Source organism: Melanotaenia boesemani, chromosome 14 (genome assembly GCF_017639745.1).
Source record: "Melanotaenia boesemani isolate fMelBoe1 chromosome 14, fMelBoe1.pri, whole genome shotgun sequence".
NCBI classification, from domain to species: Eukaryota; Metazoa; Chordata; class Actinopteri; order Atheriniformes; family Melanotaeniidae; genus Melanotaenia; species Melanotaenia boesemani.
The window spans coordinates 10,230,776-10,244,078 of NC_055695.1; the positions used below are offsets into that span (position 1 = coordinate 10,230,776).

Sequence of the window (13,303 nt, forward strand, 5' to 3'; positions counted from 1 at the left end):
TCTAAATAATATATATTTGATATATTAAAATATTTTTATGTTTTTTCATATAATCTGGAATTGTATGAGGGATAATGTGTGCATTGTCATGGTTTAAGCTCAGGCAGATGTTAAAAACACACCACATAAAATTACTTTAGCTCACAGAATAAATAAAAAGAACCCACGCGCAGTCTCGCCCAGTCTTTAGACCTGCTCAAACGCAGCGCCGGTTAAATCATTACATTCCTCAATTAAATCAGCATCCAAGAGCAACAGTCTCCTCAAGCGAGAGTACTTATTACACTCTTGGGATACTTTAAAGTCTCTTTAGTACAGAAGCATCTGGACAGATGCCCTGCCTATTTGTTCAGAACTGGTTATTTCACTGCCCACTACAAGGCAGAAAGACAAACTGCCTTTAAATTAAAAAGTTCTCATTTACATATTCACTTAACTGTCACATGTATGCCTACATTGATAGCTTTTGATGTGCTGAGTCATAAACACAGCACGGACAGGTTAGGGCACTACACAAAGCTACAATGAGGACTTATGACCAATGCATGCAATGTGGTGTGTGTGTGTTTGCGTGAATGGGTGTGATGGGGGGAAAATCTGAGAGCGGGAAAAAAGACGTTTTGTACACGCACTTAATAAGCATGAGTGTGTTGATGGGATGAAAGGAGTGTATGAGCAGTAATTTGGGGTTTGGGGGGGGGGGGGTCTACTGGCATTTCTACTGTCTGTATTAGTTTTACTACTCACCGCCTCACATGTTCATATCCAGTAGAGTGAGCAACATTTTCTCATACTCGCGTGTATTAGATTGACTGGGATCAGCAACAGCTATCATATTTCCTGCTGAGGTAAATGGTCAGCAGTCTATACAGTGCCAGTACGGAAATGAAGAATTCCACAGACTATAACTAAAACATAGAGTAGGCGTGTCGTTGCTTTCATGGCTTCCTCCACAAAGGTCTGTGTTCCATGAGGTTGTTTCACTTGGCCACTGTCTGTTACTCCTAACAACATAACAAGACCCCAGAAGATTAGAAGGCGCCAGACCATTTTAATCAGTAAAAGTTTCTACTCTGATGCATGAGAGTGTGAATAAGCTAGATCGAGAGTCTGTTTTGCTTATTACACAGAGAAAAATGCATTTTTAGGTGACTCAAAAAAAATCCAGACATCATACTGAACCGTGCAATGATTACACTGCAGTTAATGAAACCTTCACACACTCATTCAGAGGCACAGACAGATACATGACTTGCACTCCAACAGATTCCCAGATTTCATCACTGCTGCAGATTCATCTAGACCTCTTAATACGAAGTGCACATGGAATCACATATTATGCCGAAGAGAAACACTTGTCACGGTACCTCTCGTAAATGTGTGCAAGTTTTGTTCATCACTTTTTATTTCATTGGTCCCTCCAATGCCTTAGGCTGAGTAGCAAAAGTTTATTGTTGTTTTATACTGGCATTAGAAGCGATTTAGCAAAGATATTCCTTCTGCTTGATCAGCAGAGCTGTGATTACATTGCAGCTTAGATTGGAAAATACAAAAAAAACAAAAAGTAAAAAACCAAAACAAAACTATATATATATATATATATATATATACATATATATACATAGTTCACATAGTTCAGTAAAGTCCACAGTTAATCTGTCTTTTTTTTTTTTAAAACATTGTCAGGGCATATTTAGGGCCTGAGTGCAAGTTTTTGGAAACTAGTCCAATTATAGTAAAACATTGTAAATTTAAAAACAATTAATGATAAAACAGTTTTCTGACAGTTACAATAATCACTGACATTGATCTAAGTCGGAGCTGTAGTTTATACCTACAATTATATACACATATAATGTATATTTATTTAGCCCAACTAACATTTTTTTTTCATGATAATGATGAAAAAGATTTTAAAAATTAGGTGAGAACTTAAGGCTGTTCTTGACAGGACAAAGAAGGCTCTGAATTTTTAAATAAAAAAATAAATGTTTTTCAAATAGGACATATTTAACATAATTGCTTAGACAAATATTAATATTAGTTAAGTTTCGGATGTCTGTGTCACTTGTTGAATGGTGATAGCAGGTTCAATGCTTTGTGCTTCTGACTGACTTTAGATTTATTTCCTAGGTTTCACCACCCCCTCGTGGAGAAAATCAAAAAGAACAACAACAACTTGCAGTTACACATTTTGGCCGCTTTGCGGCGGTGCAGAGCAAAAGAACGCAAACAACACATAGCAGGAAAGAAGACCGGAACCCACTTGACTTCCTGTCTGTGACAGCCGTCTCAGAGAAAAAGGCCGGGCTTGACACTGAACTCTTCTCCCTTTTTGCTCAGCGCTTCAACCCGAAAGCTGCAGACATGTCGAAGAACACAGTGTCCGCCCGCTTCAGACGAGTGGACGTGGACGAGTACGACGAGAACAAATTTGTGGACGAGGAGGACGGAGGAGAAAACCAGTTGGGTCCTGACGAAGCAGAGGTGGACTCCCTCATCAGACAATATCATTTTTCATAAGAAGATAGCTTGCCTTTTGTTCTTAGACAGTTGTTTTCGATAGTGTTGTTTTAATTTTCAGCTACGATTTTGCTCCATGTTTCCGGCTTTTCTGTTAGAGGGGCGTTTTGCTAACAGGCCAGTTACTGTCCAGACTTGCCTGACAGTCACATTCCAGGGATTGCTGCTCCAGGCTGAGGCCGCCTTTACAAAGTAATCACTACAAGCTGCTCTGCATTTTGATAACTACAGCTCCGCCGTTAAATATTACCGCCAAATTTAAGCTGAAATGTTGTACTACTTGTGCATATCTTTTCCACAAACACAGTGGTACAATTTAATCGCTTTTGTTTTAATGGTAGTGTAGCAGTTAAACTCAGAAGCCTTCAATTCAGCCTTATAAGGCTTGAAAATCCTGCACTTCCTCATTGAACGAGTCCTCCCACTTTTTACAATGCAGGAGAATGAAACGTCAAACTTATGTCTACACATTCATATAGGTTTTGCTCCTCTTTGCTATTGGAGGGCCAGATTCCAGAGCAGAAGACAGATATTTAGAATATGTTTTCTTATAACAATATCTAATAAGATCTTTACTCCTCCAGTGGAGGCTCTCAAAGAAATGGTATATATGAAAATATTCACACTACAACTATTTGATATAGGTATACACTAGTGACTGTGGTTAGTCTTTTGTCTTTCTTTCTTTTTATCATATTTATCTGTTTTAAAAAGAATAATATTAAAGCAGTTGTGGTTTGGAAATAGGCCCTTTTTGCTATTTTGTATCCTTAACATTCCCTGCACAGGAAATCTCATGGAGGCGTTACATGCTGTACTGAAGAACCCACCTATCAACACAAAGAACCAGAATGTCAAGGTGGGTTTTGGTTTCACTAATCAGATTCCTTATAGATTCCTAAATGATAATCATAGAAATATTGATCTGTGCTGACACTCATTGTTAAGTGAGACATATGTTTGAAATTCATAAAGAAAAAGGACAACACTGAAACTAAAAACCACATTAATGTGGGCTGATTAATAACTTAAGTTCCAGGATAGTGATCTGCTGAACTGTAGCAGCTGTGGTCTGTAACTGCCATCACTCTTCTGACCAGGATCGTGCGGAGGGTCTGGTCCTGAAGGTGCTCAGTGCCTTCAAGAGCAGTGACATCGAGAAAGGCGTGCAATCGCTTGATAAGAACGGCGTGGACCTGCTGATGAAATACATCTACAAAGGCTTTGAAAGGCCGTCAGAAAACAGCAGTGCTGTCCTGCTGCAGTGGCATGAAAAGGTAAATAGTTCCACTCCATGTTTTTATGTAGCCATAAAGTGTGAGGAGGATTCAGGATACAGTCCCTGATTCTCTTAACAGCTCATCTGTTTGTTTAAAGATTATATTAAAAGTTTTTTCCATGGGAGGAAACAAAACAACTTAATGTTTTGCATGGGGTATAACTTTGCACTTTCTTTTTAAATTGGTGAGTATGGCTCTATTAATACGCTAATAAGCTCTATCCAAAACACAGCCTCTTACATTTTCTTTAGTCTCCTCCAACTCTGCAAAACTCAAATAGTAGCTCACCTTGGCAAGAAAAAAGAGCGATGTAGGGCAGCTAATTCTCCTCTGAGGGCACAGCAGCCAATCACGGCTTCCTTTCTCTTGGTTTTGTGAGAAGTCTGACACTGTCGACAGCTCTCCGTTAGTGAAGTCTGCTTTCCTAAACTTTTTTTAAGCTGTGTGCTAATGTTTTCCCCGGAGAATGACTGACACAGCCTAGAAGTAAAGATGGTTTGCCGTCAGCTGTTGATAGCTGTTGTGATGGCATGATTTGCAAATGAGAGACAAAAGAAAATATACAATCTCATACTTGAGGCATCACCCAGATAAATGGCAGGAATAGTTGTCATAGGTTTCATGGCAAGCCCAGCTGTCTCCGGGTCAGATTCATCCGTAGGGCAGAAAGCTGTCTCTCCTAATGGAATCTGCCGCTCACCACTTTGTTTTGGTCAGCCAGATGTGGCAGTGTGTCACCAACAATGAAGAGTACAAGCTGTTTTCTTCTGTACAATCTGATTCTCACACTCGGTGAGAAAGAACGAAAGAGGAAAACTTACTAACATTCCTCTCACTCTAACTTGTATCTAGCAGCAACTAGTCAGGATTTATTGGAGCTTGTTCCTCTAGTCTACGTAGAGCAGGACTTCTCCTGTCTGAGGTTGAAGGTGGTGCAGATTCAGAGCAAAAATCTTCAGCCACTGTGTTAATTGTTTTTTTTTCTTCTGTGATGTCTTGTAACACATGAAACATCATAAGAGCAAATTAACAACAAAAAAGGTTTATTTTTTACAGTGAGGGGCATTAAACACCAATAGTTTGCAGCAATCTGTCTTTTTTTTTTTTTTTTAGCCAGATGTATAATATTTACACAACTTTTCTTGTTTCTCTTAAAATAAATGTTATTAAAATACTTCAAGGATGGAATAAATGTTCAGCAGAACAGTCACATTTTCTTTTGATGTGATGATTTTTAGAAAGTTTGGAGTAATGAAAGGAAGTGGTAATGATAATTTGAGTTAAGCTTGCATCCAGTGTTCATACAGATAATGTCTTCAGGCTTTAAATTAGGCTACAGTTTTTATTTTTTAAATGCATATAACTATTATTTGACCGTTTACCTGTAGAAATCTAGTTTAGTTATGGCACATAAGGGTTGAAGAGTGATCGTTTAAAATAAATTATATCTTAAACATCTCAATTTTCCATTTTTTGTGCCTCAACATTTTGTATCAAACTCTTCTTGGACAAAAACACAATTGTTCACAAGACATTTATGAGACTTTTGTCATGTTAGTCAGTTCAGAAAAATAAAATTTATATGAAATAATTACTGTAACATAAATAAAAACTTTTATTTCTGTTGCTTTTTAAGTTTTGTAAACCAAAACCTGTATATGGCAGATATAATACATCTACCTCAGAAAGCAGATTACATTGTTTAAAGGCATTCAGCTCGCTCAACTACATCAAAGAGAATTATGAGGAAATATGAGATTTCCATTTGTTTTACCAACTTAAAAAAAAAAAAATTAACACAATTTTGAAAAATGATGTCTGCCATCTCAAATAATTATCATTTATTGATTTATTATAATTAAATGCTTCATTTAAAGTCAACATTTTACGTCTGCTGATTCGTTTTCAGGATGGCTGAAGCAAAAACTATGTACATGAATATTGTAGTGCGATTCATGAGGCTGTGAGCAGGTACATTTCTCTTTTTATAACTCTTATTGAACACAGATGAGCCAACTTTATTTCCACTTCTGTCTTAATCCTGTAATGGATGAAGACATGTTCCATGATTAATCGTGTCAAGTTTGTGTATTTCTACAGCATATTTACAACAACCCCAGTTCCAAATGCTTTGCACATGAAAACGTCAATAAAAACAACAGAGTAGAAAAAGGATATTGTGAAATGTAAGCTGTTATCGCCTCCATAAGCTTAGTGCAAAAGACTAAACAAAGACATCAGGAAGATTCTCTGTCCTTACGCACAACCGTTACACTTGGTTCACCTTATTTTCAACTAACACTTCACCATATGAGGTTTGAGTCTGTTTAAAAATCATGCATTGGTCTTAAATATGCCTGACAAAAATGTCAGTCAGGACAAAGAAGGTTCGCCTTTCAGTTTTACTATCAACCGTATGTTTTAGATGTGAACCCCCGGGCTGATCTCTGGTTATGGAAATGTATGAATATAGAAGAAGCTTGTTTTTTGACATCCTGAAAGCCTGAATTGAGATGCTCAAATAATGTACCATCACTGAATAAATAACTTGATGATCTGCTTTTGACTGTGTTCACAGGCTCTGGCTGCCGGAGGAGTGGGCAGCATCGTCAGGGTACTAACGGCAAGGAAGACTGTTTAAAAGCGGAGCAGAAAAGCGTTTCACGTCACAGACACACTGCACTGTTCATGTACCAGATGGCAGAGTTTTTAACCCAATGAGATCCTGGTTTGCCCAAGGCAAAACCACATAACACGATCGGGGTCGTATTTGGTTAAAGACAGATTTTTATGTTCCTTCCCATTTATGATCACAGCTGAAGTGATGCTCTTCACAGGGTGCTACAGGTACTACATCCCATCTGAGTGTCTGCGGATTCCCTGAGTCTTTTTATAAACATCCACGAATGTCATTCCTGTGCATCTGCTCAGCAGAAAAATGCAGCCATATTCTTGCTCTGCTAATATCTTAAAATTAGAAGATTTGAATTAAATAAAAAGGTTCAGTACCACTGCTGTACACTCTGCTCACACACTCCATTTGTGCTGAAACATGGTTGTAACTGGTAGTAATTTATCCACACCAACAACCAGAAGGTTTATGCTTTTTCACTTGTTTTTCATCATGTTATTTCAACCTCAGACTTGATGATGGAATAACAGCAGTAAATCCTCTTTAGAGTAACACTCGAGCAGTGGGAGTCTCCTGAAAAGCACAGTCACAGATGGAGGGTGATGAGTTTGCCCACAGGGGTCAGCATTCACCTCAGGGAGGGGAGGAGGATTATTACCCACGATGCATCTCCACCACCACTGATATTAATCCCACTTTGCTGTTCCTCACACCCACATGCTCCCTCTGCTACTGAACAGGGTTGTATGTGGCTCTGCTGGTACTGTTTTTAGAAGCTGCATTTTCTGTGTACTTTCAGGAAAAACACATCACCACAATGAAATGCCCTCAGATCTTTTTTTAATAAGTATTTAACAGAAAAATAAATCTAGGATTAAACTTTTTTTTTTTTTTTTTTGTTATATTTGCCTAAAAGCCAAATCCCCACTCTATTAAACTAAATTATTAAAAATGCTCAGAGCTTCAACAGTACTGATGTTAGTCAGTAAAATGACTATTTTGTTTTGCTGTAAATGGAGAGGGAATTTATCTGAATTTAAAAATATATAGTTTGCATGATCCCATTTTTTTCAAACACAATCAAGCATTTCATACTCATCTTTGTACTTGTTTTGTCTCTGGGAAGCATTTTTTTTTTTGTATAATCTTTTGAGTTTAAATTCATGCTGTAGGATTTTAAAAACAAAATCATCCTTATTGTTGGAAGTTCCACCTTAACTACCACTGATACTAAGCTGAATTAAGATTTTATATAAGACTGAGGAAAACTGGAAATGATTATGTTTTATCTGCCTTACTGGGGTAGATTTCATCTGTTGCCAAATGTTTTTTCTGTTGAATTGTGTAGCCTATACTGGTGATTTAGTTGAGTTTGTGTGTTAGAGGAGACGTTGCGGATTTATCAATATTTACAGCAGGGGTGGCCAACATCGGTCCTCGAGAGCCACGATCCTGCAGGTCTTCCAAATTTCCCTGCTCCACCACACCTGACTCAAATTAAATGGATCCAACAGCCTATAAGGATCTGCACAATGACTAAGTTTAAGTCAGGTGTGTTTAAGTCAGCAGGGAAATTTGAAAAACCTGCAGGATCGTGGCTCTCGAGGACCGATGTTGGCCACCCCTGATTTACAGTATAACTGAGCATGAAAACAAAGTGTGTTGCGGTTTTGGATTCAAGCAGCCTCAGCTTTGCTCCTCAAACACAACATTGATGATGGGATTCAATTCCAGTCTTTTGTTTCTGCTCAATTCCAGACTAATTAAAACTTATTCATGGATTTTTTTTTATTGATTATTGCTGTGTTTTACTTACCAGTTGATATTTAAACATGAGTTGTCATGTTTAAATACTGTCATCAGTGATGATGCATCCAGACATTGGATACTTTTTCTAACACAGTAGTTAAAGTATACACACAAGAACAGAAAGGTTTGATAACTTCTTCTGTTTCTTTGTAATTCTAGTCTGTGATGCTCTTATAGCCAATGGGGAGATGAAAGCAGACCACACTGATGTACAGACTGCCTTACTCAACTATTCCTTTTTTATGTTTGCTTTTTTTTTTTTCGATGAAAATAAAAGGTATGAATGCTGACCATAGCTTTGTCCTGACTTGTGATTGTGCCTTGATAAGCACACTCTTTGTAAAAGTGCACTTTCACCACACAAGTTGACTGCAGGTGGACACAGAAGTGAGCACACACCAAACAAAAGATTTTATTAGTAATTAAAAGCTTTAAAGCTGCTAAATTTGATCAAATATGACAGTTTTTCTTATACTGATTACATGGGTCATGGATCCTTCCTCACAGGCCTAAAACAAAATGTTGCCTTAAAGAGAAAAATCTCAGTATCTTGTCAGTCAAGTATGTTGTGTGTACTAATGTGAGCTCACAGGTTTGGTACTATGTGCTCTCATACACTAATAATGTACCTAAAAGTTTACTGATTGTAATTTTTATCCAAAACGTATAAAAGTATGGAGTGGAGTTGAGGCACTTGCACCAACCCTTAAAACTAGCTGGTATGAACAGACGTAAAACATGATTGAAAACGCACATCACTTGTTTTTTCTTAAGATTTCAAGAAATTATATCAACCTATGTGAAAAGAGCATGCATCTCTAATAAGACCCTTTTGTTTACTCTAAAAATGAGCCGTTATATCCCCTTTGTACAATCCACTGACAAAAAAACAAAACGATGCAATCTGCAACTTGACCACTAGGTGTCACTAAATTCCACATACTGCTTTTTGATGGACACCCAAATTTAATTCACATAAGTTTCAAGCACAGATGTGATGGGAGCTTATTTATGACAAAGGCTGCAGGAGTGCTGCAGATATACATCATTTTATATTTATTACAAAATGGATACAATAAGTACAATATAAGAAAAACACTTATGTACAGGACATAAAAATAAAATACATCTTGATATCAACTACTGGATGGAGAATTATAGCGTTACACTGACAAAACAATCAGACTGATAGCTGATGGGGATCCTATCTGAGGCACTTCTGCATGATGGGCCACAACCTGAGGATGCAGTCGGTATACGTGGCAGTGTTCAATTACAAATATCAGCACCGGTTACATCTCCACTGTAGTGACTGATAAGATTAAACAAAGGCAGGAGCTGCCCATTTTTCCTGTTCAAGCACTTTCCAATAAGTTAATAATAGGTAGATGGAAATACATGATGAGTTTAGGGAAAGCTTAAAACTAATTACTGAGCAACTGAGAGGAGTTTCTGCTTTGAGGAATTAAATCACTGATCTTATAAATAAATTTCAAGGGAAATTAACAAGTCAAAATGTCAAGAACTGAATCACAGAATCCTGACAAACTGACATGTGTTCAATGTGAGGAATTAAAACCAAAAACACTCAGCTTTATCCGAGTTTCTTTTAGCAGCCTCTTTCATATTCTTTAATTCTACTTCCAAATGTCTTCAGAGCGGTGTGCACACTCCACCACCCCCCACTCAACACAAGACTTTCTTTCAGTCTGTATAATGATGTGGTTACTTGTCCAAAACCACACCCACTCACTCTCACCATGTGGTGCCACAAATGGAGGACGCAGTTCACTATCCCACCTTTGTCTCACATAATTTAAAGTGCTTTCAGTAGGGGTAGGCAGAGACGGCAATGTAGACAATGAAGGTCGTCTGGTACTCAATGCCTCCATCCTCGCTATAGGAGAGAGCTCGGACTTTCATCCTATATGTGTGGGGTTCTCGTAGTGGCCTTGTGGTGAACAGAACCCCTTTCATGTTTTCATCTCGCAGGGCGAATGGTAACGTGACATCCTCATCCACCACTTGGAAGGTGGTTCTGGGATGCATCACACCGTCTTGAGTGTAGGCCACTAACCGGATGAGATCCTGGTTGGCTGCAATGCCAAAGGGAAGTGACAGTAGCTTGTACTCCAGCGCATAAGGGCTCAGTGCACATTCCAGGTCATTTGCTGGGCAGTCCTTCAGGCAGAACCTACAAGTTCAAAATCAAAAGTGCTTTTAATGTGCATACATAGTTCATCACTTTACCCAAAAACCATTAAATGTCAATGACCTGAGAGGCAATGTTTTAAGATCTCACCTATTATAAAATCAGCTGTTTATAGAAAAATATTTTCTTGCAGTGAATCTGCAGAACTGAAAATTATTTTCACTGGATCTATTTCCTATTGAGACAGCGCAACAAGTATAATAAATGAAGAGGACATTTGTTCTGCTGAGTAAGCCAAAAAAATCCAAATAACTATTCGTCTCAATATACATGAAATTACACCACACTATCTGCATGATTTGATGGTTTTAGCAGTAGTTGGTAGTGTATTTCTATGGTGGTTTACCCTGTGGCTGGATCCCTATGGTAGTTTGGTGGACAGGGTGTGTCAATGCACTGGTAACTTCCTCTCATGTTGAAACACATCCGATTTGCTCCACATTGGATGTTCTGCTCCAGACACTCATCTATGTCTGTAGATACAGAAAAGAGTTCATCACACAAGTCATCTCCCAGTGTGGAAGCTTTGTCAGTTGTTCATTAAATTATCTAAGAGTCAAGAAAGTAAGTTGTAATGTATGTCCAAGAAGCTGCACGGGTTATGAAAGTACACTGAGGGTCTTACCTTGACAGGTCTTGCCATTAGCCATTAGGCGGTATCCGGCAGGACAGAGACATCTGTGGCTTCCTGGTGTGTTCATGCACTCATGCTGGCAGGTGTCTCTCACGTCACATTCATTGATGTCTGTTGGTGTCATATACAAAAACACAGCAAAAGCCTACTGCAAATCATGTTTCTTTATGATATAGACTGCAAGATAACAGCCACTATTTGCAGCCTCAGGCAGAATTAAGAGGGTGTGGTTTCTCTCATAGCTCTCATCCTCTTCCCTGATCTCAATCCTGCCTTTCCTTTATAGTTACCTAAGCAGCGACCACCCCTGGGCTCAAACCCCTGCTGACAAGTGAGGACACCCTGTTGTGAGGAGTGTTTGCGAGTCTCTCTGCGGCTACGGCTCCTGGAGCGCCCGCCTCTGGTGGCTGTGTAGGAGTGGTAGCTCTGAGAGGCCAGGTTGTGGTAGAGCTGATGGTTGGAGCTGCGCTCCGGGGAAGACTGAGACGTGCGGTAGCTGTATGAGTAACTTTCATAGCTTGGCAGCCTCTCCAGCCCAACGCAGGACTTGCCATCCCCCAGCAGGTGGCGCCCTGGTGGGCAGGTGCACTTGAAGCTGCCAGGAGTGTTGATGCACTGGTGGGCGCAGGGCTGTGGAAGCCGCTCACACTCATTTATGTCTTCCCTCGGTACAAAAGAAGACCAGCACCAGGAAAAGAAAGATCAAAAAAGGTGACAGAAAGAAAGGTTGAGGGAGGAAAAGGAGCAAAAATAACACAAGGTGGAAACATGAAAAGATATTTAGCCATGAAAGGAATAAATGAGGTGATGAAAATAGAAAAGAAAGATGAGAATGAGAGAGGAAATATATCAATTACCCCACTGAATAACAATACATTTCCCTGTATCTGAAGCAGAAATGTATTGAGACTATAAGTAAATGTTATCTAATTTGTAGACTTTTCAACTCATAAAATTAAAGAAAACTAAATCTATCACGTTTTTATCTCAGCTATGTTTTTTAAACATAGGGCTGAAAACCCATATCTTGTTAGATGAAAACATATTAACATCAAGGCGTTAGTATCACAGGGGGAACAAGATGAATGCCATTACAAAGCAAAACCATGAAATAGCCATAGACAGATGTAAAGGTGTAAGAAACAGTTTGAAGATACCGACCTGGAAGAAAGTTAGAGGAAACAGAAACAGATAGAGCTGTGAGGTTGTGGTGCCGGTCTTTTAGGCCTTTTAGGTCAACATATAAAAGAGTTCAGAGTTGCCAGATCTCACAAAACTAACAAACAGCCAGATTTATGGAAACATCTACGACTAATCCTGGTTACCTTACTAACTGCAATGTCATAGAGACAATCCATCTGACTAAATTTAGATTGCACATGACCAACAGAAATTAATAATGAGTCAACGAAAAAAAAACAAAAAAAAAAAAAAACTTTTCTAAATATATTCAGATGTAAGGTGATGGGGAAGTATTGTGATCATTTATTCAAGTTAAGGTAGTGATAACTTGGTGAAAAATGATCAGTTACTTCTATAAATGTAAAGCATTTAAAGTATAAGCTTTTAAAAATATATAAAATAAAGTGAAGTAGCTAAATAAATGTAATTGATCATGGGTTTATGTAAGATATGCTTGTCACTTGTGTGCATGGGGAAATGTAAACAGCCAAGAAAACAAGGTTGCAAATGATCCTGCTTAAGCAGAAAACAAGGTAATCCATAGGTAATTATTAGACAATAACATTGGAAAAGGAGAGGACCTACAAGGGGAAATAAAACAAAGTAAAAATGCCTCAGAAACAAGCCCAAAAATGAACAAATGTAACTTGCAGTATTTGTAAAGGACTATAATAAAAGTCACTTAGAATAGCAAGAATTGGCTGCAGCAAACATTTATTCCCCCTTTAACTTTTTCTGTAAGTTACCAAACATGTCGATGAGTAGATGTAGTATCATCCTATAGTTTTAAAGGCTCTGACGCCGTGCAGTGGATTTCTTTAAAAAAATGCAGTTTGGATGTAAAGATTAATTAGCAGTTTTCAGTAAAGCATTAAGTTATTTAAGCAAGCAGAAGCAGAATATGAAGTTCACATTGCACAGAACTGTTTTGTTTTTGTTTTCTCTTTATACCTTGATGGGTTGAATCACCAACACAAAGAAAGAAGAATCTGCTGGCAGAAGCAAGCAAGCTTATGGGAAGTGTAGAGCAC

The 13,303-nt window shown here is 38.3% G+C and overlaps 2 protein-coding genes across 2 annotated transcripts in view; one reads left to right on the forward strand and one right to left on the reverse strand.

The window, feature by feature from the left end:
* The first annotated feature begins 2,252 nt into the window (after positions 1 to 2,252).
* arpc5b (actin related protein 2/3 complex, subunit 5B) lies at positions 2,253 to 7,974 on the forward strand. The gene is made up of 4 exons (XM_042006702.1): positions 2,253 to 2,507; positions 3,310 to 3,382; positions 3,624 to 3,800; positions 6,382 to 7,974. Exons 1-4 carry the CDS (start codon positions 2,368 to 2,370, stop codon positions 6,442 to 6,444), a joined length of 453 nt encoding a protein of 150 aa, XP_041862636.1. The 5' UTR covers positions 2,253 to 2,367; the 3' UTR covers positions 6,445 to 7,974.
* A 692-nt stretch (positions 7,975 to 8,666) lies between these two features.
* The window catches only part of hmcn1 (hemicentin 1), an 86,140-nt gene continuing 81,503 nt past the window's right edge, over positions 8,667 to 13,303 (reverse strand). Inside the window, exons 104-107 of the mRNA XM_042006958.1 lie at positions 11,381 to 11,749; positions 11,082 to 11,201; positions 10,803 to 10,929; positions 8,667 to 10,438 (exon numbers count right to left, since the gene is read on the reverse strand). Of these exons, the coding sequence (XP_041862892.1) occupies positions 10,072 to 10,438; positions 10,803 to 10,929; positions 11,082 to 11,201; positions 11,381 to 11,749 (983 nt within the window). The 3' untranslated portion in view covers positions 8,667 to 10,071. The remainder of the gene's footprint in view (positions 10,439 to 10,802; positions 10,930 to 11,081; positions 11,202 to 11,380; positions 11,750 to 13,303) is intronic.